The sequence below is a fragment of the Ranitomeya imitator genome, chromosome 8 (genome assembly GCF_032444005.1).
Source record: "Ranitomeya imitator isolate aRanImi1 chromosome 8, aRanImi1.pri, whole genome shotgun sequence".
NCBI classification, from domain to species: Eukaryota; Metazoa; Chordata; class Amphibia; order Anura; family Dendrobatidae; genus Ranitomeya; species Ranitomeya imitator.
In genome coordinates, this window is record NC_091289.1 from 183,341,068 (window position 1) to 183,367,385 (window position 26,318).

Genomic DNA, 26,318 nt, shown 5'->3' on the forward strand with positions numbered 1-26,318 from the left:
TAGGCCAGCGGCACAGAGGAGTTTTGTCATGGGCATAGCGATGGGAAAGGAGATTCAGAGATGGTCACAGCTTATAGGAGGCACAATGCTTGTAGCGACCCTCCGGGCAGAGGACCAAATTTAACATCTGATAGGGTATAAGGAGCAATAAAGATTGGGGTCTTTCTTTTTCCCAACCTACCAATATACTGTTTTAGAGCCCCCCTTACTACCTAAAATAGCCAATGGACACTCGCCGGAACCAGGAATGGAGCAGTCTATTATGTATGGGGGCCTCCTGACTCTCCCCCAACAGGTGATGTCGTGGAAAAGACAAATCCAGCACGATATTTCCTTTAGGAGATAATTAGTCGCCGGAGGAGTCTGACAGTCGCCATCTCATAGAGGACACGGAACTGCTCGCCCGAGCAGAGGGTTCCAACGTAGGCAGATATGGCATTCAGGGAACTGGGAAAGCTGGGTACAACTCCGAATCATACTGCTGGTGGTCCCAACAGGTAAAACTAAGAAGTGTCTGAGCAGAAATGTTACCAACTTGACAAGAAAAAAGTTGGGTGCTAAACAAAGCTCCTTCTCAGCGACTGCAGACCCCAAACCTGCAGTGGAGAGATAAGAGAACGTAGCCCCCTTCATAACGGCAGAAGAGGACTCAGTCTGTTATATATCTATTTCTAGGGGTCTCTTATCTGCACGGGGAGAGGGGGGGAGCGGAAGCTTGAGTGCATCAGATATAAGTGCGCCCATTATTATTAGCGGAGCTGACATCTGCTATTCTGCACTGTTCTTCTGGTCACTTGCCGCGCGGATTAGCCGATGTCTTATTTACACAGGGTCCATTGATGAATTCAGCGGCGCGGACCCCCGCCATCCCCACAGCTGGAGGAACAGAGTGGCAGCGTGAGAACTCGGCAAACCGCAGGCGTGCAGCGCAGACGGGGCGCCTGTCACAAAGCCCATAGTCTGTGTGATCATCCAGGAAGTCCGGTGACTCTCCCCGATGGAACTCACAGGCGACAAAGTAGAAAACAAAGTAAGATTTCTTCAAGGTAAAAGAAAAACAAAACTGTATGTGACAAAATCACAAAGATTATCAGCGCAATTATACCAGCCGTGTATAAGGGCACCATAATTTCTATCTCCGAGCACATGGACACCACAGGGTGGGTGCAGATGCCAGAAATGTGCCAAAAGTTCACTTCTGCTGGACCACCAGGGGTCTCGGTCCTGCTGCTGTAATATGGACTGAAATCAGGACACGACCCTTTTACTAAATACAGAGAAGGGGAAAATTTAAGATGGTCATATTTTTGGTTCGAGTGTCCGTTTTTTTTTTTTTTTTACTTCTAGCGAGAATGTAGCACAATGGCGAGAAAAGGGGGCAGAGGCTGATTTCCTTCTCTAATAAACCACCAGCAACCATGTACCAGAAGGACACCATAGGAAACATGGGAGGCGTCATTAACAGGACCCACATTCAGCAACCCGAGAATAAGCTACAAGCGTCTGCTGAAATCAACTGGCTAATCCCAAACTTCATTATAAGTATTGTGCAAACTGGACAATCCCTTTAACACAATGTAATTGCTGGGCTGTGTGGCTGTGACCCATCCCCTGTTTGCTTTGGATTGTTTGGTAGCACTTCGCGCTGTGGCCGTTATTAAGTGGTGACGATTACACAATGTTCCCAAGAAGTTTCATTTCATCTTTGTGATAAAGATTTCCTATTAGTGGGAGATGACATTACCAGGAGGGGGCATTACTGCGGACGTAGACAGAGAGGGAGGAAAAGCACAACCCAAAGGGAAAGGCTGAGCCCGAGCCAGTCATTACAGAGCAGTCACAGATGGGTCTGGGCCAGACTTCACTCATTTAAGAGGAGAAAGCCACCTGTTTTCCAGAGCTGCACTCACTATTCTACTGGTGCAGTCACTGTGTACATACATTACTGATCCTGAGTTACATCCTGCATTATACTCCAGAGCTGCACTCACTATTCTGCTGGTGCAGTCACTGTGTACATACATTACATTACTGATCCTGCGTTACATCCTGCATTATACCCCAGAGCTGCACTCACGATTCTGCTGGTGCAGTCAGTGTGTACATACATTACATTACTGATCCTGCATTACATCCTGCATTATACTCCAGAGCGGCACTCACTATTCTACTGGTGCAGTCACTGTGTACATACATTACATTACTGATCCTGAGTTACATCCTGTATTATACTCCAGAGCAGCACTCACTATTCTGCTGGTGCAGTCACTGTGTACATACATTACTGATCCTGAGTTACATCCTGTATTATACTCCAGAGCTGCACTCACTATTCTGCTGGTGCAGTCACTGTGTACATACATTACATTTTTGATCCCGAGTTACAACCTGTATTATACCCCAGAGCCGCACTCACTATTCTGCTGGTGCAGTCACTATGTACATACATTACATTATTGATCCTGTACTGATCCGGAGTTACATCCTGTATTATACTCCAGAGCTGCACTCACTATTCTGCTGGTGCAGTCACTATGTACATACATTACATTATTGATCCTGTACTGATCCTGAGTTACATCCTGTATAATAATCCAGAGCTGCACTCACTATTCTGCTGGTACAGTCACTGTGTACATACATTACTGATCCTGAGTTACATCCTGTATTATACTCCAGAGCTGCACTCACTATTCTGCTGGTGCAGTCACTGTGTACATACATTACTGATCCTGAGTTACATCCTGTATTATACCCCAGAGCTGCACTCACTATTCTGCTGGTGCAGTCACTGTGTACATACATTACATTACTGATCCTGAGTTACATCCTGTATTATACTCCAGAGCTGCACTCACTATTCTGCTGGTGCAGTCACTGTGTACATACATTATATTACTGATCCTGAGTTACATCCTGTATTATACCCCAGAGCTGCACTCACTATTCTGCTGGTGCAGTCACTGTGTACATACATTACATTACTGATCCTGAGTTACATCCTGTATTATACCCCAGAGCTGCACTCACTATTCTGCTGGTGCAGTCACTGTGTACATACATTACATTACTGATCCTGAGTTACATCCTGTATTATAATCCAGAGCTGCACTCACTATTCTGCTGGTGCGGTCACTGTGTACATTATAATTATTATCAGTACTAGTATACTTTTCCACTGCTTTATGTAGTATATGGTTTCCTCCTATGTGTTTCTAAACTAACAACTTTCTATTATACAGAACAGGAAGTCTGCGGTAAAGATGCTTTATCCACAACTCCAGCTACGGAAACATGAACATCGGGACACTCAGCTACTGGCACTTTTCATTTACACAAAGCCAATAATAGAAGAATTAAAAAAAAAACTATAAGGCCAGCTCATCAAACATCCTGGATTATCAGAGTGCCAGACTTTTGGAATATTTTGCTAATCATAGTGGCATTAGGTCTTACATATCTGACGAGCGTGCAGACTGACCAGTTCTAGCTGAGACAATACCAGTATTGGCTTCCTGGCTCCTGGGATTTCAGGTTTGACTCCTGCAATCTGCTGCTTTCAAGACTGTTTCACCTTGCACCTAGTCTGTGGGAAAATCACCTTCAAGACATCGCTCACAGACTCCAAACCTAACACCTTTCAGTAATATGGAGCTGACCCATCAATAAGCAAAAGGGCAGGAGGATGCATCACTCATGTGAGAATGGAAATACAGGCATCTCCAGTGAGGAGGAGGTGAGCTGTGATATCGCCTATTGTGAATGGTGGATCCTGTGTTATTTACTGTATAAAGAGGTATCAGTCATACAGGAGGAGGAGGTGAGCTGTGATATCACCTATTGTGAATGGTGGATCCTGTGTCATTTACTGTATATAGAGGTATTATCAGTCATTATACAGGAGGAGGTGAGCTGTGATATCACCTATTGTGAATGGTGGATCCTGTGTTATTTAATGTATATAGAGGTATTATCAGTCATTATATAGGAGGAGGTGAGCTGTGATATCACCTATTGTGAATGGTGGATCCTGTGTTATTTACTGTATATAGAGGTATTATCAGTCATACAGGAGGAGGTGGTGAGCTGTGATATCACCTATTGTGAATGGTGGATCCTGTGTTATCTACTGAATATAGAGGTGTTATCAGTCATTGTACAGGAGGAGGAGGTGAGCTGTGACATCACCTATTGTGAATGGTGGATCCTGTGTTATTTACTGTATATAGAGGTATTATCAGTCATACAGGAGGAGGAGGTGAGCTGTGACATCACCTATTGTGAATGGTGGATCCTGTGTTATTTACTGTATATAGAGGTGTTATCAGTCATTATACAGGAGGAGGTGAGCTGTGATATCACCTATTGTAAATGTTGGATCCTGTTATCTACTGTATAAAGAGGTATTATCAGTCATTGTACAGGAGGAGGAGGTGAGCTGTGACATCACCTATTGTGAATGGTGGATCCTGTGTTATCTACTGTATATAGAGGTGTTATCAACCATTAGAATCCTGTCTGTGATGATAATGAAACTCCAAAAAAGTAATGTATAGAATATGGAGTTTAAGTCTAGTATTTGGGTTTGTGTACAAAGTGCAAGATTTCTGATATTATCTGTAATATAAATTGGGATATGACAATCTGAACAAGATTGACAACTTAAAAACAAATTTTTACCTAGAAGCTGATTTAATCAATAATCAATCATTTTCTGATGGCACTTACAGTGCAAGATGAAACTTCCATTTCACTATGTGAATCTGATCGTCTTCTCTTAGACCCCATTTACACTCACCTGTGGACCCTATATACTTTGATGTGTATTCTGTGTATGGAGCGATACACTGGCTCTGTACTGAGATATTCTCTGCATGCCAACAGAGAACTTGTCTAAGGCAGTCTGGTCCCTTTAACGGATCCTCGCTCTTCAGATCACATAGCAAAAAATAAAACTGTGGAAGCCGTGGGCTTGTGACAGACTTCTGCACAAAGGGAGAGAAGAGGGGGCTCATGTTTCACCCCCAACGCTTCGACAAAACGTGGGGTGCTAACAAAGGCGTAATTAGCTTCTGCTTCAGAGATGATGTTGCTTCTGTTAATTAACAAAGTCTGAGAAGTGGAGATTAGGGAATTATTTCATTACACAGAGCACAGCTATGTACGATGGCAACACAACGCTGCTCTAGCGTAGATTATTATGTCATGGTGCAGACGGCTGGGCATGAAGATGAATCAGATCTCAGGAGAGACGACCAATTCGGGGATGTAGTGGTGGCAAAAGTAACACCATCCACTTCACATTTCCAGAGCTGCACTCAGTATTCTGCTGGTGCAGTCACTGTGTACAAACATTACATTACTGATCCTGAGTTACATCCTGTATTATACCCCAGAGCTGCACTCACTATTCTGCTGGTGCAGTCACTGTGTCCATACATTACATTACTGATCCTGAGTTATATCCTGTATTATACTCCAGAGCTGCACGCACTATTCTGCTGGTGCAGTCACTGTGTACATACATTACTGATCCTGAGTTACATCCTGTATTATACTCCAGAGCTGCACTCACTATTCTGCTGGTGCAGTCACTGTGTACATACATTACATTACTGATCCTGAGTTACATCCTGTATTATACTCCAGAGCTGCACTCACTATTCTGCTGGTGCAGTCACTGTGTACATACATTACATTACTGATCCTGAGTTACAGCTTGTATTATACTCCAGAGCTGCACTCACTATTCTGCTGGTGCAGTCACTGTGTACATACATTACATTACTGATCCTGAGTTACAGCTTGTATTATACTCCAGAGCTGCACTCACTATTCTGCTAATGGAGTCAGTGTGTATATACATTACTTTATTGTATGAATTCAAAAGTACAGCCTTTATTATACTGCAGAGCTGAATTTACAAATCAGATGTAATAGGTACAATCTCCTATTATTACCTGCATGTTCTCTTTCTTATGTTTTCACCACGCATGGTACAGTCATCTCACAAATTATAAGTTTAAAGCCCTGCAGCTGCATTTGGCCTTCCATTCCCTACTACTGAAAATGAACATGTAGGGACTGCTAGGAGACAAACTCAGAAGTCTGCAGAACTATGAATACAGCTCTAATATTGGTTTGTACAAAGAAAGTAATGCACAAGTAGATAATTCTGTATGTATACAGGAAAAGCCCAGTAGCAGCTGCAGGCTTTGTTATCATGTATGTGATGGGGAACACCAGCAGTGCCTGACCAAGCCCAAGGATTTATACTGGATCCAGCGGGTTCAGTCAACGTGTCCTTTCATTTGACAGAGAGGAAAAAAGTAGCATGCGTGCGGTGATATTTTTCCTGTCAAAAGCATCAGAATCTGCAATGTAAGCTCCTAGCGACGTCTCCCACACAGAAGTAATCGCAGGCTAACGTGACTTTCCATCCGCATTTGTGAGACGAGCCTCGTGCAATGATCTGCAGGATGTGACCTTGCAGCTCATAGAAGCTGTGACTGTAATGCACTCTATGTTTACTGGCATTTACTGGTTTATGCAGAAAGCTGGAGACCCTGAATGTGTCCACACAAGTGCACCGGACTAATACAAAGTGCAGAACTCGCCGCTCCGCACGGCAATTAGTGGGGGATTTGTGGAAGAATATTTAGCCAGATTTACATACTTTCTATAGAATCTTATTACCCAGAAAACAGAATACTATTGTTTTACAGTAAAACAAAACATTTCAACATTCCTGTTCATGCACTGATTTTCTTTGTTCTCATTGGAATGTGCACATTGTAGATTCAGACTGAAGGCAAAACAACAAAACAAGACGTATGGAAAAAAGGAGTAAAGAGACATGTGTGAAACAAACCAAAATACGTTTTACACCTTAGATTCCTCAGAGTACCCTCCTTTTACTCTGCTTTACACCCCCTTGGCAGCTTCATCAGCTCGTCACCTGCAACGGCTTCCAATATATGCCTCACCAAGAGCTCACTTGTGGAATCACCTGTAGTGGTGGCGACCATCCTGTGTGTTTTGCAGAGGCAGTGTTAGTGCACAGCTTCATACAGTGCTGAGCTCTATCCAACATCTGTTCTACGCCACAATATGGCAAGAACCACTCAACAAAGTGAAACTTCAGTCCATCAGTACTTGATTAGACATGAAGGTCACTCAACACGGTAAGTTGCTAGAAACTTGAAGATATCCTCATCATGTGCAGTCATGAAAACCCCCGATCGCTAAGATGAAACTAGTTCTCTTGAGGACCAAGGAAAGGAAGACCAAGAATGACTTATGCTGCAGAGGATAAGTTCATCAATTACCAGCCTCAGAAAATGCAAAATCGACAGCATCTCAGATAACAGCCATCATAAATGTTGCTCGGGCATCAAGGTGCAGACATGCCAGCAACAGCACTCCCAAAAAGACAGTGGGAAGGAAGGTTTTATGGTCAAATGGATGCAAAGAAGCCACTACTAAAAACTGCAAAAAAGAAGAAACATGTTTAGGTCAAGCAACACAAGGACTGGACATTAGATCAGTGGAAATCTGTACTATGGTCCGATGAGCCAAAATTTGAGATACCGTATGTTATACTAATTGCTGTGTTTTTGTGAAATACAGAAAACATGAGCAGACAGAGCACCACACATGTAAAAACAATCTTGCAGGGAAATTGGACAGCAGATGTTAAATTCCCGTACAGCGCCATCTCAGGGAGGGGAAGTTATTACAAAGTTCCATCATCAGGTTCCAAAGTGCTGGCACCTTCAGAGAGAAAGACGCAATCAGAGGCCACTCTTTCATCCATTGCCCAAAGGAAAGTCCTACATGGAGCTTCCCTAAATAAATCAGAATTTACAAAAGGAAGGAGATAATTATTTTATTAATACCCTAAAAACACGTTTCCCTTGTTTTGTTCCTAAAACAACCTACATTATAATCAATGTAGGTAAGGCCAGCAGCAGCAAGTTCTGGAGGTTTAACCCTTTACATACCAATGTCCTTTTTTTTGGGACGCCTAATTTATTGCTTCTAGCAATTAAGATTTTATAATTTTTATAATTAGGTCCAATTTTTTGTGTTGTGTTTGTAAAATGAATGTTTCCAAAACAGGAAATCATGTCATTGTAATTTTTAATTGAATATTGGGACGCCATTTTCTGAAAAATCCGTACTTGTAAAAATTTGGCAAATTATGTTTCTGATTCTTTAGGACCCCAAATCATTAAAAATCTGTCATTTAAAAAAAAAAAAAATGAAAAATTGCTAATTTGGCAAGTAATGAGTTAAACAGCAGCTCTGTTGTATCTCATTACTTGATTCGTCAAATGCCAGGTTAATTATTAAGCAGCATGTCCAGCGGTTACAGTACAGGACCAGCAGAAGCTAATGGCCATTATCGGCCGTCCATAGAGACCTGGAGAGATTCCTGCACTTGTCTGCAGTCTACATATATAAGACAGTCTTCACTTCATGCAAGTAACCTGCAAGAGCCTAATGCACAACTTATCCGGGAGACTAAAATGTGGGAAAGGAGAAAGCCCTGATTCATCATTTACGCTTTTAATGGACTTTATGTTTTTATTTTGTAGTAATTCTTGACAATTTTTGCCCCAAAAAGGCGAGCGTGGGATGATGAGGTTTGATCAAACTTTTACCTTTTCTTGCATTTTTTTTTTTTTTTTTTTTTTTTTTTTAGAAAAAGGTTGATTGATCTTCAGCTGTGCAAAAATAAGATTAGACAGATTCTCTGTTCCGGCCAGTGACTAGTGTACAATTGTGCAAACATTTTGCAATATTTTGGGGAAAAAAGAAAAAAAAAATTGCAATTGATGAATTACGGTAGTCTAAAACATCCGTACAAAGTAAACCACATCCACACTAACATAAGGAAACAAAAAATAATGAAAGCAAGAAAAGTAAAATTAAAAAGGTGCAGATTAAATAATCAATGAGGAGTAATTAAGTAATTAATAAAAAATACATTTTTACTGAAGAAAAAAAAAGATGCAAAAAAAAAAAAAAATGATGAATCGGGAGTCGACTTATATGTTCATCCACAGCCTTCATGCTCATGCACTGGCATTGACGGGGCATACAATCCCTGGCTGGCATACAATTGACTGGCATACAATATGCAGTGAGACTGGAGGTGAGATGGCTGCACAGCAAGAGAATTAGATATTGACAAGTCCTTGCATCAGAGAATGTCACACAGGGAAAAAAAAAAGTCATCCACAGACAAGTTTCATTAGAGAATTTTACTTGTGCTACACGATAGTGCCAAAAATACAAAATCCACGGAAGATAATCTGTCTGATGGCTCTGCACATGGTGCAATAATAGGCTGACCGCAAATTCACATCACTGCTGACCCAGTCTATCCACAGCTGTGGGTTTGTTACAAATGCAGCCCCATCTAAACAATCCTCTGCGAGCTAAACACAGCAGCAACGCAAATCTCTCTTAGGGTATGTGCACACGTTGCGGATTTGCTGCGGATCCGCAGCGGATTTTCCGCGCAGAATAGCTGCAGATCCGCAAGTAATTTACAGTACAATGTAAATCAATGGGGGAAAAAAAATGCTGTTCAAATGCTGCGGAAAAATCTGCTCGGAATCCGCTCCGGATTATTTTAAGGACCAAGTCAATTCTTTTTTGCGGATCTGCAGCGTTCTTTCACCCATTACATTCTCGAAATCCGCAGGTGTAAAAACGGATGACAATCCGCAAAGAATCCACAGTAAATCCGCAAAAAAAGTGCAGATTTTGACCTGCAGATTCTGCCAAGAGATGCAGATTCCATGCAGAAAATTCTGCAGGCAAATCTTGTGTGCACATACCCTAAAGCTATGTGCACACGTAGGAAATGTGGTGCAGAATTTTCTGCACTAAATCTGCATCTCCTGGCAGAATCCGCAGATGCATTTTTTATGCGTTTTTTGTGCAGTTTTTGTGCAGATTTTACCACTGTGGATTTCTATAATGGAGGTGTGCAGAAACGATGCAGAACTGCACAAAAGAAGTGACATGCACTTCTTTGAAATCTGCAGCGTTTCTGCACCATGTGCACAGCTTTTTTTCACATTGAATTAAATTGTACTGTAAATCACAGTGCAGATCTGCAGCGTTTCTGCTGCAGAAAAATCTGCTGCAGTTCTGCACTAAATCTGCATGGTGTGCACATACAGTGTGCTACAATGTGTCAGTGCGTGTATTCTAAAAGATTGTATAAATTAGATACAATTGTAGCACAACTGTGCAAACTAGATACAAATGTAGCAAAGCTGTGAGAGGCCTTATGTTTGTAGGTTTGTAAACAAAATGTCTATTTGACAGGAGGAGAAATAAAGAGGATCTGAACTATGAAGTCTAAGTAAGCAGCAAACCTGTAGATCATGCAGGGATTTGGCTTTGTTATGTTGTATTTATGGAGCGTGCAGCCCCACCAGAGGAGACGACTAGGCTCCTATGGGAGGTGATTTTTCCAGTACAAGCAGCAGATGTGCAGAGAATGTCCCTGAAGTCACAAATGTGAAACCGATCGCTGAGAAAAATTCTGAATGTGCCAGAGAGATAAGAGCCACGAGCACAAACATCACAGCCCTATTACAGGGGGACAGAAGCTTAATCTCACAGCGGACATCTCCCACTGAATCTGAGAATGAAGGGGCCGAATAAGTGTAACTGTACATTAAATAACACCTCACAAGACGAGGAACACTAAATCTGGCCATTATCACTTGCATCCTGCATTTATCACCAAGTTTCCCCTCTGCAGGCGCCATCTGTAATTTTAATTTCTTTCTGAGCTATTTGGTAGAGAACAGCTGCTATGATGTTCCTGGAGACAGGAGGGATTTCTGCTATTAGTACACATAGATGAGCATTAGAGATGAGCAAACGTGATCGGATATTATCAGATCGGATAATATGTTCGAGTCTCTGCGGCTGCATGATTTGCTGCTGTTAAGACGTGGCTATTATACAGCAGTACTACTCAATGTAGATGTGAATCCAGCTCTGGAGTGAGGTGAACCCTTGTGTGGGTTCGTGCACAAGGAGTTTTTTGGAGCAGGTCAGCTCTAAAAGATGCCTGAAAACGTGTTTTTAACACTTGTCAGACTCTTCCTATTCATTTCTATTGTGAAAACACTTTGCTGGTAAATATTTTCAGGCTTTTTGAGTGTTTGGCTTTTTGAGTGTTTTGTCTCTGCTTCCAAGTTTGAAAAAAGTACCCTGGCGGAAGGGAAAAAAAAGGCATGTTACTTCTTTGAAGCATCACCTAATGGAAAATGCTCCAAACGAGGCAATAATGAATAAAAAGGATTCAATAAACAAACTCTCCAAGAATAGTTGACAAATTCTTAAAAACCGTTAAAAAAAAAAAAAAAACCTGTGAAAGTAGCTTTCTGTGTCTCCCTCTACTCCTCCACAGAATATAATGGACTGTGAGCTGTCAGTCAAGCAGAGGAAGGAGGGGCTAAGGCGGTGCTTGGAGCATTTAAAGCTCATTTGCATATGACTTAAAACAGTGATTAATCAGACAAGGAACAACAAATCGATCAGTGAAAGTGTGGATGTGTTGGCTCCTGTCATATGTTTCAGTAAATAACTGCATCACCCATGATATATTTGTTGGCAGCATCTTCTCTCTTATGTGTTGTGCCGTTCCTCTATTATTCACACTAGAAATGTAGTTAAAAATTTGACAACTGGGTTGGCGCTACCAGTTGATGGTGTGTCCAGACACAGCCGGGTACTGTCCAATCAGTGCTGACAATTTCAGTCACGCCACTTTTGACACCCAGTTGTCAATTTATTCTGAAGTTTCTAGGAGGAAATAACAGAGGAACGACACAATACACGGTTCTGAGGAAAGCAGCCCTGGAATTGTTATTGTATGGGGAATACAAGTACGGATAGGGTGAAACATAACAGTCAGAAGAGCCGACAAAAATCAGGCCGGCAGCATTTGGGAGGGTAGGAAGATGAACGGTCTCGTACCAATTCAGTATCCGAACACCATTCCCACAGGAAAGACCCCTACCTCTCATAGGAACAGTGATGTGCCATCACATAAAGCGGGATTTCCCCCATAATTTTCTGATGCTATGTATGAGAAGGGACGGGAGAGCTGCCAGGTATCGCTTCTCAAAGAGATCCAATATGGCATCCTATGACTAAGGGAACAGCTCTCCATTCCGGTCTATGGGGAGTACAGCCTCTGTGGCCTCACATATTCTGCCTCTAAGCACTGATCATCGCTATATACAGTGGAGAAAATAAGTATTCTATAAATTACCGATTGTGCAAGACTTCCCACCTACAAAGAATGAAGATGTCTGTAATTTTTATCGTAGGTACACTTCAACTGTGAGATACAGAATCTTAAAAAAAAATCCAGAAAATCACATTGTATAATTTGTAAATAATTAATTTGCATTTTATTGTATTAAATATCTAAGTGTCAGGCTATGTGCACACGTCAGGTTTTTTTCCTGACAAAATCCGGAGAATTCTGGCAGAAAATCGCGTTTTTTTCCGCGCGGATTTTTCGCGTTTTTTTGCGCGGATTTTCTGCGGATTTTTTATTTTTTTTCCTGAAAGTCATTTTGGCTTAGAAATCCGCAAAAAATCCACAAAAAGAATGAGCATGTCCATTTTTTTTGCGGAATGCGTTTTTTTGCGGAAAAAAACGCATCCATCTGAACAAAAAATCCGGAATGCATTCTAAATGATAGGATGCATATTTTTAGTGTTTTTGATGCGGAATTATAGCGTTTTTATAGCGAAATTCCGCACAAGAACCGCTAAAAATCCGGACGTGTGCACATACCCTCAAGGTACCGTCACACTAAGCGACGCTGCAGCGATACCGACAACGATCCGGATCGCTGCAGCGTCGCTGTTTGGTCGCTGGAGAGCTGTCACACAGACCGCTCTCCAGCGACCAACGATGCTGGTAACCAGGGTAAACATCGGGTAACTAAGCGCAGGGCCGCGCTTAGTAACCCGATGTTTACCCTGGTTACCATCCTAAAAGTAAAAAAAAAACAAACACTACATACTTACCTACAGCCGTCTGTCCTCTGCACTCCTCCTGTACTGGCTGTGAGCACAGCGGCCGGAAAGCAGAGCGGTGACGTCACCGCTCTGCTTTCCGGCTGACCGACGCTCACAGCCAGTACAGGAGGAGTGCAGAGCACAGCGCTGGAGGACAGACAGCGGTAGGTAAGTATGTAGTGTTTGTTTTTTTTTACTTTTAGGATGGTAACCAGGGTAAACATCGGGTTACTAAGCGCGGCCCTGCGCTTAGTTACCCGATGTTTACCCTGGTTACCAGTGAAGACATCGCTGAATCGGTGTCACACACGCCGATTCAGCGATGTCTGCGGGGAGTCCAGCGACCAAATAAAGTTCTGGACTTTCTTCCCCGACCAGCGACAGCACAGCAGGGGCCTGATCGCTGCTGCCTGTCACACTGGACGATATCGCTAGCGAGGACGCTGCAACGTCACGGATCGCTAGCGATATCGTCTAGTGTGACGGTACCTTTACAATAGAAAAACAGAACTTAATATTTGGTACAGAAACCTTTGTTTGCAATTACAGAGGTCAGTCGTTTCCTGTAGTTCTTGACCAGGTTTGCACACACTGCAGCAGGGATTTTGGCCCCCTCCTCCATACAGATCTTCAGATCTTTCAGGTTTTGGGGCTGTCACTGGGCAACATTGAATTTCAGCTCCCTCCAAAAATTTTCTATTGGGTTTAGATCTGGAGACTGGGTAGGCAACTGCAAGACCTTGAAAAGTTTCTTAGGGAGCCGCTCCTTAGATGCCCTGGCTGTGTGCTTCGAGTCATTGTCATGCTGGAAGACCCAGCTACATCCCATCATCAATGCTCTTACTGAGGAAAGGAGGTCGTTAGCCAAAATCTCGTGATACATAACCCCATCCACCCTCCCTTCAATACAGTGCCGTTGTCCTGTCCCCTTTACAGAAAAGCATCCTCAAAGTATTCAGTTTCCCCCACCATGCTTCACGGTTGGGATGGTGTTCTTGGGGTTGTACTCATCTTCTTCTTCCTCCAAACACAGTGAGTGGAGCGGAGGCCAAAAAGTTCTATTCTGGTCTAATCTGACCACATGACCTTCTCCCACCTCCTCTGGAAAACCCAGATGGTCATTGGCGAATTTCAAACAGGCCTGTACATGTGCTGTAGACAATTATCAAACCTTTACAAGATACAATGTATCCAGCTTATAATTTATATTCACTTCTGTGTACAATCTTGTGCATTCTGAAAGCAACCTACATATCTGTTCATCATGACTACAATGCCAAGCCTACAGTAAAGACTGACACACAGGACAATGATAGAATAGGCAAACTACACAATAATGCAGCTTTAGGATAACACTTGTGATGATGCCCGTGTGATGTACCTCGCATATACATGTAACCAGCGGACATTCTTCTATTTATAGTGCCCATCACGTCAGCCCCGCAAAGTCAGCACCTTCCACAGAGAGAAGTAATGTGACCACTCACCAGGCTAGAAACAAAATACAGATTTAAAGGGACACTGAAATGCAGCTCTTTTACAATTGCTATGCAGATGAAGGCAATCTATTGTTCCCTGTTGTCAGCCAATACCAGGATGACTCTAGTGTTCTTTGGTAGGTCACCTGATGAGAAGTCTGGAAATCTCTCTGCCGCATGACCACTACTTTATGCCAGAGACATTTACATTAACATATAGCAGTATCGGTCTCTGTTCTTATAACGTTCCTGCACCATTATAACCTGAGACATTTGTATCCTTATGTAACGGATATCAGCATCTTATAACCTCGAGACTTTTGTAGCCTTAGGTGTCCGATATCGGTCTCTCTCCTCTTATAAAGCCCCAGCACTGTTATAAGTCGATGGTTTAGGTGTCTGTGGTGGTCTATATTGCCCAGTAGCAGTGATTCTAGCTGCTGATAACTCTTACTAACGGCGCCAAGTATCCGCACAGTCCAATCAGCTTACAGGCGGCTCTGATCTGCTCTTAGTTTAAAGGGATTTATGTCAATGATCTCGATGTGATATTCTCCTGTCTTCACGCTGCGCGGATATTAGAAATGGGATCATCTCCGCTGCTATTTTCACTGGGATGATTTAACTAACCATGCAGCTCTATGGCATGGAAAAAGATAACTGCAGATTTAGTAATACTACAACTCCCAGCATGTTGTAGACTAGGCACGCTAGACAAGACTTCTGTCAGCCTGGGAATAATTTTTTTCGCTCAACGAAACCATACGCCCACCTACTCGGCCATTTCCTTCCCCTGCATAGCCGGGATCACATAAGGGGGCTTTGTGGTTTATGAGTAATGTGGTGTCCTGATTGAGGGGAAATATGGCAGCGGACTCTCGTATTGAAGGAAGTATCTGGCAAGTGCAGGAGAGGCCAGAGGTGGGACCTGAACCTCCAGATGATACAAGTGACATTCACTTCTGCAGAATTGGAGACATTTTAAATTTTATGTCTCTTTCAAAAGAAAAAGCATAAAACTGCTTCTTAGGCTGTGTGCACACGATGCAGATTTGGTGCAGAATTTTCTGCATAAAATCTGCATCTCCTGGCAGAATCCGCAGGTGCGTTTTTTTGTGCAGATTTTACCAATGGATTTCTATTATGGAGGGGTGCAGAAACGCTGCAGAACTGCACAAAAGAAGTGACATGCACTTCTTTGAAATCTGCAGCGTTTCTGCGCGGATTTTTCTGCACAGCTTTTTTTTTTTCACATTGATTTACATTGTACTGTAAATGACAGTGCAGTTCTGCAGCGTTTCTGCTGCAGAAAAATCTGCTGCAGTTCTGCACTAAATCTGCATCGTGTGCACATACCCATAGACTCCCTCCCTTACTGAGGCCCTTTCTTCACAATCCTCCTCTAACAATTAAGCGATGGAAATCCTCTCTCCATGTACTGACTGCCTGCTGAGCTTTTGCTTATAACCCAGTGACCAAACTGTGGTAGCGCTGCAGTGTAAAGCAGGGGTGTCAAACTGCATTCCTCGAGGGCTGCAAACAGGTCATGTTTTCAGGATTTCCTTGTACTGCACAGGTGATAATTTAATCACCTACACAAATAATGAGTTGGTGATTAAATTATCACCTGTGCAGTACAAGGAAATCCTGAAAACATGACCTGTTTGCAGCCCTCGAGGAATGCAGTTTGACACCCCTGGTGTAAAGCATGGAGAAGAACAGAACAGCAGCCTGAGCTCCCAATTAGATAGGAGGTGAAAGTCAGACTACTATAGACACCAACAGACCGTGCAGGTGAACTGGAGCCACTAATCAGAGTGGTAATAGTGGCTAGCACTGAAGACGATAACGAGTGCAGCTCTGGAGTATAATACAGGAGGTAAATCAGGATCAATAATAATGTATGCACACAGCGACTGCACCAGCAGAATAGTGAGCGCAGCTCTGGAGTATAATACAGGATGTAACTCAGCATCAGTAATGTAATGTATGTACACAGTGACTGCACCAGCAGAATAGTGAGTGCAGCTCTGGAGTATAATACAGGGGGTAACTCAGGATCAGTAATGTAATGTATGTACACAGTGACTGCACCAGCAGAATAGTGAGTGCAGCTCTGGAGTATAATACAGGATGTAACTCAGGATCAGTAATGTATGTACAGAGTGACTACACCAGCAGAATAGTGAGTGCAGCTCTGAGTACAATATAAAGAGGATAGTGTTACAAGTTTGTTTTTCCTTAAAGGGGTTGTCCACTACTAGGACAACCCCTTCTTAAAGGGAACCTGTCACCCCCAAAATTGAAGGCGAGCTAAGCCCACCGGCATCAGGGGCTTATCTACAGCATTCTGTAATGCTGTAGATAAGCCCCCGATGTAACCTGAAAGATGAGAAAAACAGGTTATATTATACTCACCCAGGGGCGGTCCCGCTGCACTCCGGTCCGATGGGCGTCGCGGTCCGGGGCCTCCCATCTTCTTAACATGACATCCTCTTCTTGTCTTCACGCTGCGGCTCAGGCGCAAGCGTACTTTGTCTGCCCTGTTGAGGGCAGAGCAAAGCACTGCAGTGCGCAGGCACCCCGTAAGGTCAGAGAGGCCCGGCGTCTGCACACTGCAGTACTTTGCTCTGCCCTCAACAGGGCAGACAAAGTACACCTGCGCCGGAGCCGCAGCATGAAGACAAGAAGAGGACGTCATCTTAAGAAGATGGGAGGCCCCGGACCGCGACGCCCATCGGATCGGACCGCCCGCGTGAGTATAATCTAACCTCTTTTTCCCATCTTTCAGGATACATCGGGGGCTTATCTACAGCATTACAGAATGCTGTAGATAAGCCCCTGATGCCGGTGGGCTTAGCTCACCTTCGATTTTGGGGGTGACAGGTTCCCTTTATACTAAATGTTCAGCCCCAATAAAATAATAAAGCCTACACTCGCATCCCGTGCCGGCACCGTTCCCGCGGTATCGCCATTTGCTCTCCCCGGGGCTGTGATGCGGTGTTGACACGTAACGTTGGCACCCAATCAGCGCTGGTGTCACTGTTTCTGCCTTCGTAAGAACTGAACATGAAGAGGAAGCCAGGGATGCAGCTCATTCGTGACTTCTTCATGTTCAATTTGTCCGAAGGCGGAGACAGTGACACCAGCGCTGATTGGGTGCTCGGCATCTCGTGTCATTATACTGCATCACAGCTATGGAACCGCGAGCACCAACACCGCGGGAACAGCGTGGGCACAGGAGACGAGTATAGACTTTATTATTTTATTGGGGCTGAACATTTAGTTTAAGAAGGGGTTGTACTAGTGGTGGACAACCACTTTAAGGTTTTGTTCACATCAGGTAAAGACTACAAAAAAGTATAGAAAGAAAAACATCATTAAAAAAACAAAAACAAAACAGGGTAGAGCAAGACCAAGATTTCATATTTTGGACTGCATTTGCTCAAATGAAGTTATTTTGTAAAATCCAGAGCTGCTCACTTCTGCATCAAAGGTGAATGCTTCAGATGAAATTATGACCCCGCACACGATCTGCAGGTCTTCTGCTCGCATCCTGCGCCATCAAATAGGACACACACAGTAGCTGCGGCTCTCAGGACGGAACCAGACACTCGTTTTAATCGCTGTCTGAATTGCATTTTTTTCCATGGATTTGGGCGGAAGCCCCAGAAGTGATCATGAATGTGAACATCGGCTTATACTAAGCGTCACCCATGTGCGGACTACTCGCACTATACGTCAGCTCCACAGCTGTTACATGAAGTGACAGTCATATATAATTTCACCAGAGGACATGTTTCTGCAGCCTGGACAATCGTGTGTATGTGCCACTGACAGGAGGAGTACCTCTATACATACAGGCATCACAACAAAGGGCAGTGCATCCGATGAGGAGGCTGCCCCATAACCGAGACTCCCAAAATATCCATAAATCCAGAAAGACCTGAAAGCTGACGGCTCTGGGATCTCATCACTCCTCAAAATGGGAAGAACGCGAGATGAATAGCAGCAATAACACAAGACCCCAGGAGTCCAGACACTGAGAAGCCCCCCAGAAACGACACACACCTCCCCTCGCTCCCTCCTCCTGTCACACACCTCCCCTCGCTCCCTCCTCCTGTCACACACCTCCCCTCGCTCCCTCCTCCTGTCACACACCTCCCCTCGCTCCCTCCTCCTGTCACACACCTTCCCCTCGCTCCCTCCTCCTGTCACACACCTCCCCTCCTCCTGTCACACACCTTCCCCTCGCTCCCTCCTCCTGTCACACACGACCCCTCGCTCCCTCCTCCTGTCACCCAAGGCCCCTCGTTCCCGCCTCCTGTCACACACATCCCCTCCCTCCTCCTGTCACACACGGCCCCTCCCTCCTCCTGTCACACAGGGCCCCTCGCTCCCTCCTCCTGTCACACACATCCCCTCCCTCCTCCTGTCTCACAGGGCCCCTCGCTCCCTCCTCCTGTCACACACATCCCCTCCCTCCTCCTGTCTCACAGGGCCCCTCGCTCCCTCCTCCTGTCACACACATCCCCTCCCTCCTCCTGTCACACAGGGCCCCTCGCTCCCTCCTCCTGTCACACACATCCCCTCCCTCCTCCTGTCTCACAGGGCCCCTCGCTCCCTCCTCCTGTCACACACGACCCCTCGCTCCCTCCTCCTGTACAATAGGGCCCCTTGCTCCCTCCTCCTGTCACACACGACCCCTCGCTCCCTCCTCCTGTCACCCAAGGCCCCTCGTTCCCGCCTCCTGTCACACACATCCCCTCCCTCCTCCTGTCACACACGGCCCCTCCCTCCTCCTGTCACACAGGGCCCCTCGCTCCCTCCTCCTGTCACACACATCCCCTCCCTCCTCCTGTCTCACAGGGCCCCTCGTTCCCTCCTCCTGTCACACACATCCCCTCCCTCCTCCTGTCACACAGGGCCCCTCGCTCCCTCCTCCTGTCACACACGGCCCCTCCCTGCTCCTGTCACACACATCCCCTCCCTCCTCCTGTCACACAGGGCCCCTCGCTCCCTCCTCCTGTCACACACGGCCCCTCCCTCCTCCTGTCACACACGGCCCCTCCCTGCTCCTGTCTCACAGGGCCCCTCGCTCCCTCCTCCTGTCTCACAGGGCCCCTCGCTCCCTCCTCCTGTCACACACGTCCCCTCCCTGCTCCTGTCACACACATCCCCTCCCTCCTCCTGTCACACAGGGCCCCTCGCTCCCTCCTCCTGTCACACACGGCCCCTCCCTCCTCCTGTCACACACGTCCCCTCCCTGCTCCTGTCACACACATCCCCTCCCTCCTCCTGTCACACAGGGCCCCTCGCTCCCTCCTTCTGTCACACACGGCCCCTCCCTGCTCCTGTCACACACATCCCCTCCCTCCTCCTGTCACACAGGGCCCCTCGCTCCCTCCTCCTGTCACACACGGCCCCTCCCTCCTCCTGTCACACACGGCCCCTCCCTGCTCCTGTCTCACAGGGCCCCTCGCTCCCTCCTCCTGTCTCACAGGGCCCCTCGCTCCCTCCTCCTGTCACACACGTCCCCTCCCTGCTCCTGTCACACACATCCCCTCCCTCCTCCTGTCACACAGGGCCCCTCGCTCCCTCCTCCTGTCACACACGGCCCCTCCCTCCTCCTGTCACACACGTCCCCTCCCTGCTCCTGTCACACACATCCCCTCCCTCCTCCTGTCACACAGGGCCCCTCGCTCCCTCCTCCTGTCACACACATCCCCTCCCTGCTCCTGTCACACACATCCCCTCCCTCCTCCTGTCACACAGGGCCCCTCGCTCCCTCCTCCTGTCACACACGGCCCCTCCCTCCTCCTGTCACACACGGCCCCTCCCTCCTCCTGTCACACACGTCCCCTCCCTCCTCCTGTCACACAGGGCCCCTCGCTCCCTCCTCCTGTCACACACGGCCCCTCCCTCCTCCTGTCACACACGTCCCCTCCCTGCTCCTGTCACACACGTCCCCTCCCTGCTCCTGTCACACAGGGCCCCTCGCTCCCTCCTCCTGTCACACACATCCCCTCCCTCCTCCTGTCTCACAGGGCCCCTCGCTCCCTCCTCCTGTCACACACATCCCCTCCCTCCTCCTGTCACACACGACCCCTCGCTCCCTCCTCCTGTCACACACATCCCCTCCCTCCTCCTGTCTCACAGGGCCCCTCGTTCCCGCCTCCTGTCACACACGGCCCCTCCCTGCTCCTGTCACACATGGCGGAGGTCTGACAGCTCCTCTCACCTCTGGCTCCACCACCTCATGGTAGGCGGGGGGCGGGTCGAAGCCTGTGCTCCTGCTGCTGTCGCTCCGGGAGCCGCTGTCCATGGGCTCGTAGCCGTAGTCCAGGCCGGGCCGCTCGTTTGTCAGCAGAGCCACCGCCTCGTTAATGTCGTTCTTTGCCAGGCGCAGGGCCTTGCGGATGGCGCCAGGGTCCGAGAATCCCATGCACAGCAGCGTAGTCATGTGCTGCTCCTCCTCCGTCTCCATGCTGCAGCCTCCGGGGACAGCCCGCTGCACACACCGGGAATCACGCTCTGCGCCTCACGGGAGAGCTTCTGTGCGCCGCCATGTTGACTGGCAGCTCTCACTGTCCGCCCCGGGACACGCCCACACTCGGCTGGAAATGAGGGCGGAGCGAGCCGTGTCAACTGACTTCTCACGTGATGGCCAACCATATTGTGGTTGGAAGAATGCTCTGACAGGCGGGGCTAGCACGTGATGTAATCATGTGACCCTAATCCGGATGGTGGCGGAAGCCATCTTGTGAGTGGAAGAAGCTCGGCAACCATATTGTGGATGGCGGGATCACTTTTTGAGGCTTACAATATCAGGACGTTTTGGGGTTTAGTATCTGTAGAGTTTGATAAAACAAAAAAAAAATCATGAATTCGGGATTTTTTGTTTTGTGTTTTCTTTACTTTTTTTTTCCACTGGAGTTTCTAGTGGCTGTTTCTCCTGGTGTGAAGCTGATCATGGGAGAGCTCAGGACACGTGACCGCTGCAGCTGATTATTAGCTGCAGCGGTCAGTTGCCCGGCCAGCGTCAGAATGTTGCTGTTGTAGCGGGCAGTGGAGGGGAGAGGAGACTCAATCAGTCTTAATGTATTCTGAAAAATGTCTGTACTGTTATCCAAGAGCTTTTAAAAAAAAAAGACAAAAAAAAAAACCTTTAAAGCGTTAAATGTAGAATTTAACCCTGAGTTCCATATGGATGACGTCCTGTTTGCCAGGTGTCTGACCGCAGGCCCCGCAGATCCTGAGCATCAGGGTGAATGGAGCCTGCTCACACCAGAGGGGACATTCTCCACACATGGACACTCACTGACGAAATCTCAGGGTGGGCAGAGAATGTCCTTAATCTGCCGGTAAGAAGAACAGTCGCCTATTTACAGGACACCACGGACCAGAACAAGCCATCCATACTAGGTCCCTCCTGGAGGTCCCATCGTAGCCACCATGGATGTGGAATCCCCATACTCTAATATCACAGATGAAGATGGACGAGCCGACGGCCAATTGTTTCTTCAACTCCCTCTGAGACTTTCCAGATTTATCCTCTCACATAACTTCCTCTCTGTCAATGAAGAGCGATAGCTAAAACGTACAAGGGAACTGCTATGGGCGTCACGATGACCCCAGTATGCCAACCTATACATGGCTATACTGGAAGATGACTTTTTAGCATCCTGCTCCATCAATCCCTTGTTATACATCAATGTCTCATCTCAATAATCTGGATGGAATCAGAACAAGAACTTATAAAATGCCGTATTTGGACATGTCAGAAATGTATTTTGTACATGGAGTTGTTTGGTTGTTAAGATTAAAGTAAATAACTCCATTTTTTATTTAGTTGTATAATAATTCTGCACATAGAGAGATTCTAAGAAAGACGAAACCTCATTTTTAGTTTCTTAAATATTCAGGTTTATTAACCTTTTGGATTGATGACAGCTCTGGAGATGTTCATTGATAAAATGATTAAAAATACAAATTGCCTCATGATTCTGCACGCGGTATATGGTGCTCACGGTTGCCTATAACGGTCCTCCATGTCCCGGTGATGCCTTCTACTCCTGTATCCATGGAAGGTTTCCTGACCAGCTGCCGCCCACGGTAACACCCCCCCGGCCGCTGTGCCCAGGGTGTCCTGACTTATCGATCGGAGAAGACGCCTTCTCGCAAGTGATTATTTTTCCTCCGCCAGGGAGCATTTACTTTTCCAGAGCAATGATTGATGGAGGGTGATTTCCTGGCTCTTGTCATAATTCTGGCCAGAACTTTATGGAAAAAAAGGCTAAATATGTGCAAACATTATGTAAAGCTCATTTGCAGGCTCTTAAAGGGAGCAGACGCCTTAAAGGGACGCTCAGGTCTTGGCAATGAAGCCTTAATTGTAGTATAATAATAAGTTCTGGCGCTTTGGATTATACTTTGGGGCCGATTGATCATTCGGTGCGGGTTATTTTTTTTTTTATTACTGCCTAGTTTTATGGTTTTGCCTTCTGCGTCAGAATGTCTTACTGTTTTGTAAAATTTGGGGCATCTTAAAAATAATACAAATATGAAATATTGGTGAAAGGTAGTTTCACTGCGCAAATATGTTGCAACTTTTTCTAACTTTATCCATGATATTGATTTGTCCACCATGCACATATTAACGATGCAGAAGCAAAAACTCTCCAGAAATGAACGATCAATATGGTGAATCCAAAGACCACAAAGAAGAATGTGCAGATGAGGAATCTGCCCCTTTATTGCCATGAGAAGATCTCCGCTTCCTGTCACTGAAGGTAAACCTGACGGACCCCATAATGTGAACTCAGAATAAATGTGTCCTGACCGAATAGTTCTTCTCACGCCTGAAGGTTTGTTACAATTGCATCCAGTCTATTTCCTCTGTGAACACATCAACTCATAGTTTGTTACATTTTACCTGGAGTGATACATTGTATCAGTTATGTTTAATTTGTGCAAGTTTTTTGTACACACCAGGCGTCCATAGGTATTCTATCAATTAAAGGGCCATGTTAGTCGCATTAATTATACACAGAAGGTTATTACAGCAAATATCTAATTTTATCACTTACAGTTATGTGAAAAAGTTTGGGCACCCCTATTAATCTTAAGCTTAATGTTTTATAAAAATAGTTTTTTTGCAACAGCTATTTCAGTGTCATATCTAATAACTGTTGGACACAGTAATGTTTCTGCCTTGAAATGAGGTTTATTGTACTAACAGAAAATGTGCAATCTGCATTCAAACAAAATTTGACAGGTGCATAAGTATGGGCACCCTTATCATTTTCTTGTTTTAAATACTCCTACCTACTTTTTACTCACTTAACCAAAAAATTGCTTTAGTTTCTAACCTCATTGAGCTTTGAACTTCATAGCCAGGGGTATGCAATCATGAGAAAAGCTACTTAAAGTGGCCACTTGCAAGTTGTTCTCCTGCTTGAATCTCCTCTGAAGAGCGGCATCATGGGCTCCTCAAAACAACTGTCTAATGATCTGAAAACAAAGATTATTCAACATAGTTGTTCAGGGGAAGGATACAAAAAGCTGTCTCAGAGATTTAACCTGTCAATTTCCACTGTGAGGAACATAGTAAGGAAATGGAAGAACACAGGTACAGTTCTTGCTAAGGCCAGAAGTGGCAGGCCAAGAAAAACATCAGAAAGGCAGAGAAGAAGAATGGTGAGACCAGTCAAGGACAATCCTCAGACCACCTCCAGAGAGCTGCAGCATCAACTTGCTGCAGATGGTGTCACTGTGCATCGGTCAACTATACAATGCACTTTGCAAAAGGAGAAGCTGTATGGGAGAGTGATGCGAAAGAAGCCGTTTCTGAAAGCACGCCACAAACAGTCGGCTGAGGTATGCAAAAGCACATTTGGAGAAGCCAATTTCTTTTTGGAAGACGGTCCTGTGGGCTGATGAAACCAAGATTGAGTTGTTTGGTCATACAAAAAGGCATTATGCATGGCGGCCAAAAAACACAGCATTCCAAGAAAAACACTTGCTACCCACAGTAAAATTTGGTGGAGGTTCCATCATGCTTTGGGGCTGTGTGGCCAATGCCGGCACCGGGAATCTTGTTAAAGTTGAGGGACGCATGGATTCCTCTCAGGATCAGCAGATTCTTGACAATAATGTTCATGAATCAGTGACAAAGTTGAAGTTACGCAGGGGATGGATCTTTCAGCAAGACAATGATCCAAAACACCGCTCCAAATCTACTCAGGCATTCACGCAGAGGAACAAAAATACCTTCATCTTGGATCCAGGAACTCATTAAAAGCTACAGGAAGCGACTAGAGGCTGTTATTTTTGCAAAAGGAGGATCTACTAAATATTAATGTCACTTTTCTGGTCGGGTGCCCATACTTAGGCACCAGTCACATTTTGTTTGAATGCAGATTGCACATTTTCTGTTAGTACAATAAACCTCATTTCAAGGCAGAAATATTACTGTGTCCAACAGTTATTAGATATATGAAACTGAAATAGCTGTTGCAAAAAAACCTATTTTTATAAAACATTAAGCTTAAGATTAATAGGGGTGCCCAAACTTGTTCATATAACTGTAGTTATTCTTAGGTCCAACATTCTATACCATTACCACAGCTGAGCCCCATATTTTCTGATTCAGAGCACCACATCCTCTGTATAGACAAAAAAAACTAAAACATAACATGCTGTCTTCCTGCATTCGCCACTAGGGGGAGCTCACTGCATACTGTGGTATTTTTGAGTGCAATGTACATACAGTATGCAGTGAGCTCCCCCTAGTGGTAGCTGCAGGTAAACATTTTATAATTTATCTCTATTTCTATGTGGAGGGAATTATATAAATCTTTAAATATATCTTATTATTATGAGATTATAATTTAGTAATCTAAAATAAATGAAGAGAATTGTTTTCAGGAGTGGATATCCCCTTTGAGTTACTTGGGAAAGATATTTTATAAAATAGATTTATTTAGTTGCACCTCAGGGTGGGGTGGCGTTCTCCTGTTCTGCTTGTCAGCCCCTACTGATTCGTACATTTATTAGGTTGCAGCAGAGGAAATGAAGGAGAAGTGAAAAGCTGCGCAACGTGGAGTGTCTGCACAGTGAGGGTGCGGCACATACAGGGTTAATATAACATGCAATTCTGCAGAATGATTTCTGATGGATCCGTCCCACAGATGAGTAATACACTGGAGCGTCTCTGCAGTTGTGCGCCAAATGAATCACAGTGAAGCAAGTGTTCACCGCTGACATATTCCCCGACCTGATTTACATTCTTTCTCTGTGCAAATTCTAAAACATATGAAAAGCCAAAAACCCCAGAAGGAAAAATGGAAATCCAGGAGAATTAGTGAATAGTGAGCACAAAACAGTGATGGAAATGTGCAGCGGATAGATATGGGAAAGATAGGGGTGAGATGGTTACAAGGTAGATAATAGAGTTTTACAGAAGCAGATATATGGGGTTTTAATAAATCAAGAAAAGCAAAAAAAATGAAAACCCTAATGTATTGTTGATAACAATAAAATGTAACTTTTATTGAGAAAATCTTTCTAAAAAAAAAGACAGACAACAATCACTGTGCAGACAAAGTGCTCCCTATGTCCACTCTATGCCTAGGCTGAATGTCTAAGGCTATGTGCACACGTTGCGGATTCTCTGCAGAAACGCTGCAGATCCACAATTGATTTACAGTACAATGTGAATCAATGAGAAAAAAAAATGCTGTGCACACTTTGCGGAAAATCTGC

General features: G+C 45.1%; 1 protein-coding gene across 2 annotated transcripts in view; it reads right to left on the reverse strand.

Moving 5' to 3' along the window:
• The window catches only part of USP24 (ubiquitin specific peptidase 24), a 75,507-nt gene extending 54,336 nt beyond the window's left edge, over positions 1 to 21,171 (reverse strand). Inside the window, exon 1 of one of the 2 annotated variants that reach the window (XM_069738090.1) lies at positions 20,794 to 21,171. In XM_069738090.1, the coding sequence (XP_069594191.1) occupies positions 20,794 to 21,039 (246 nt within the window). In that variant the 5' untranslated portion in view covers positions 21,040 to 21,171. The remainder of the gene's footprint in view (positions 1 to 20,793) is intronic. The other variant, XM_069738091.1, reaches the window with a different exon arrangement.
• Positions 21,172 to 26,318: the final 5,147 nt, after the last annotated feature.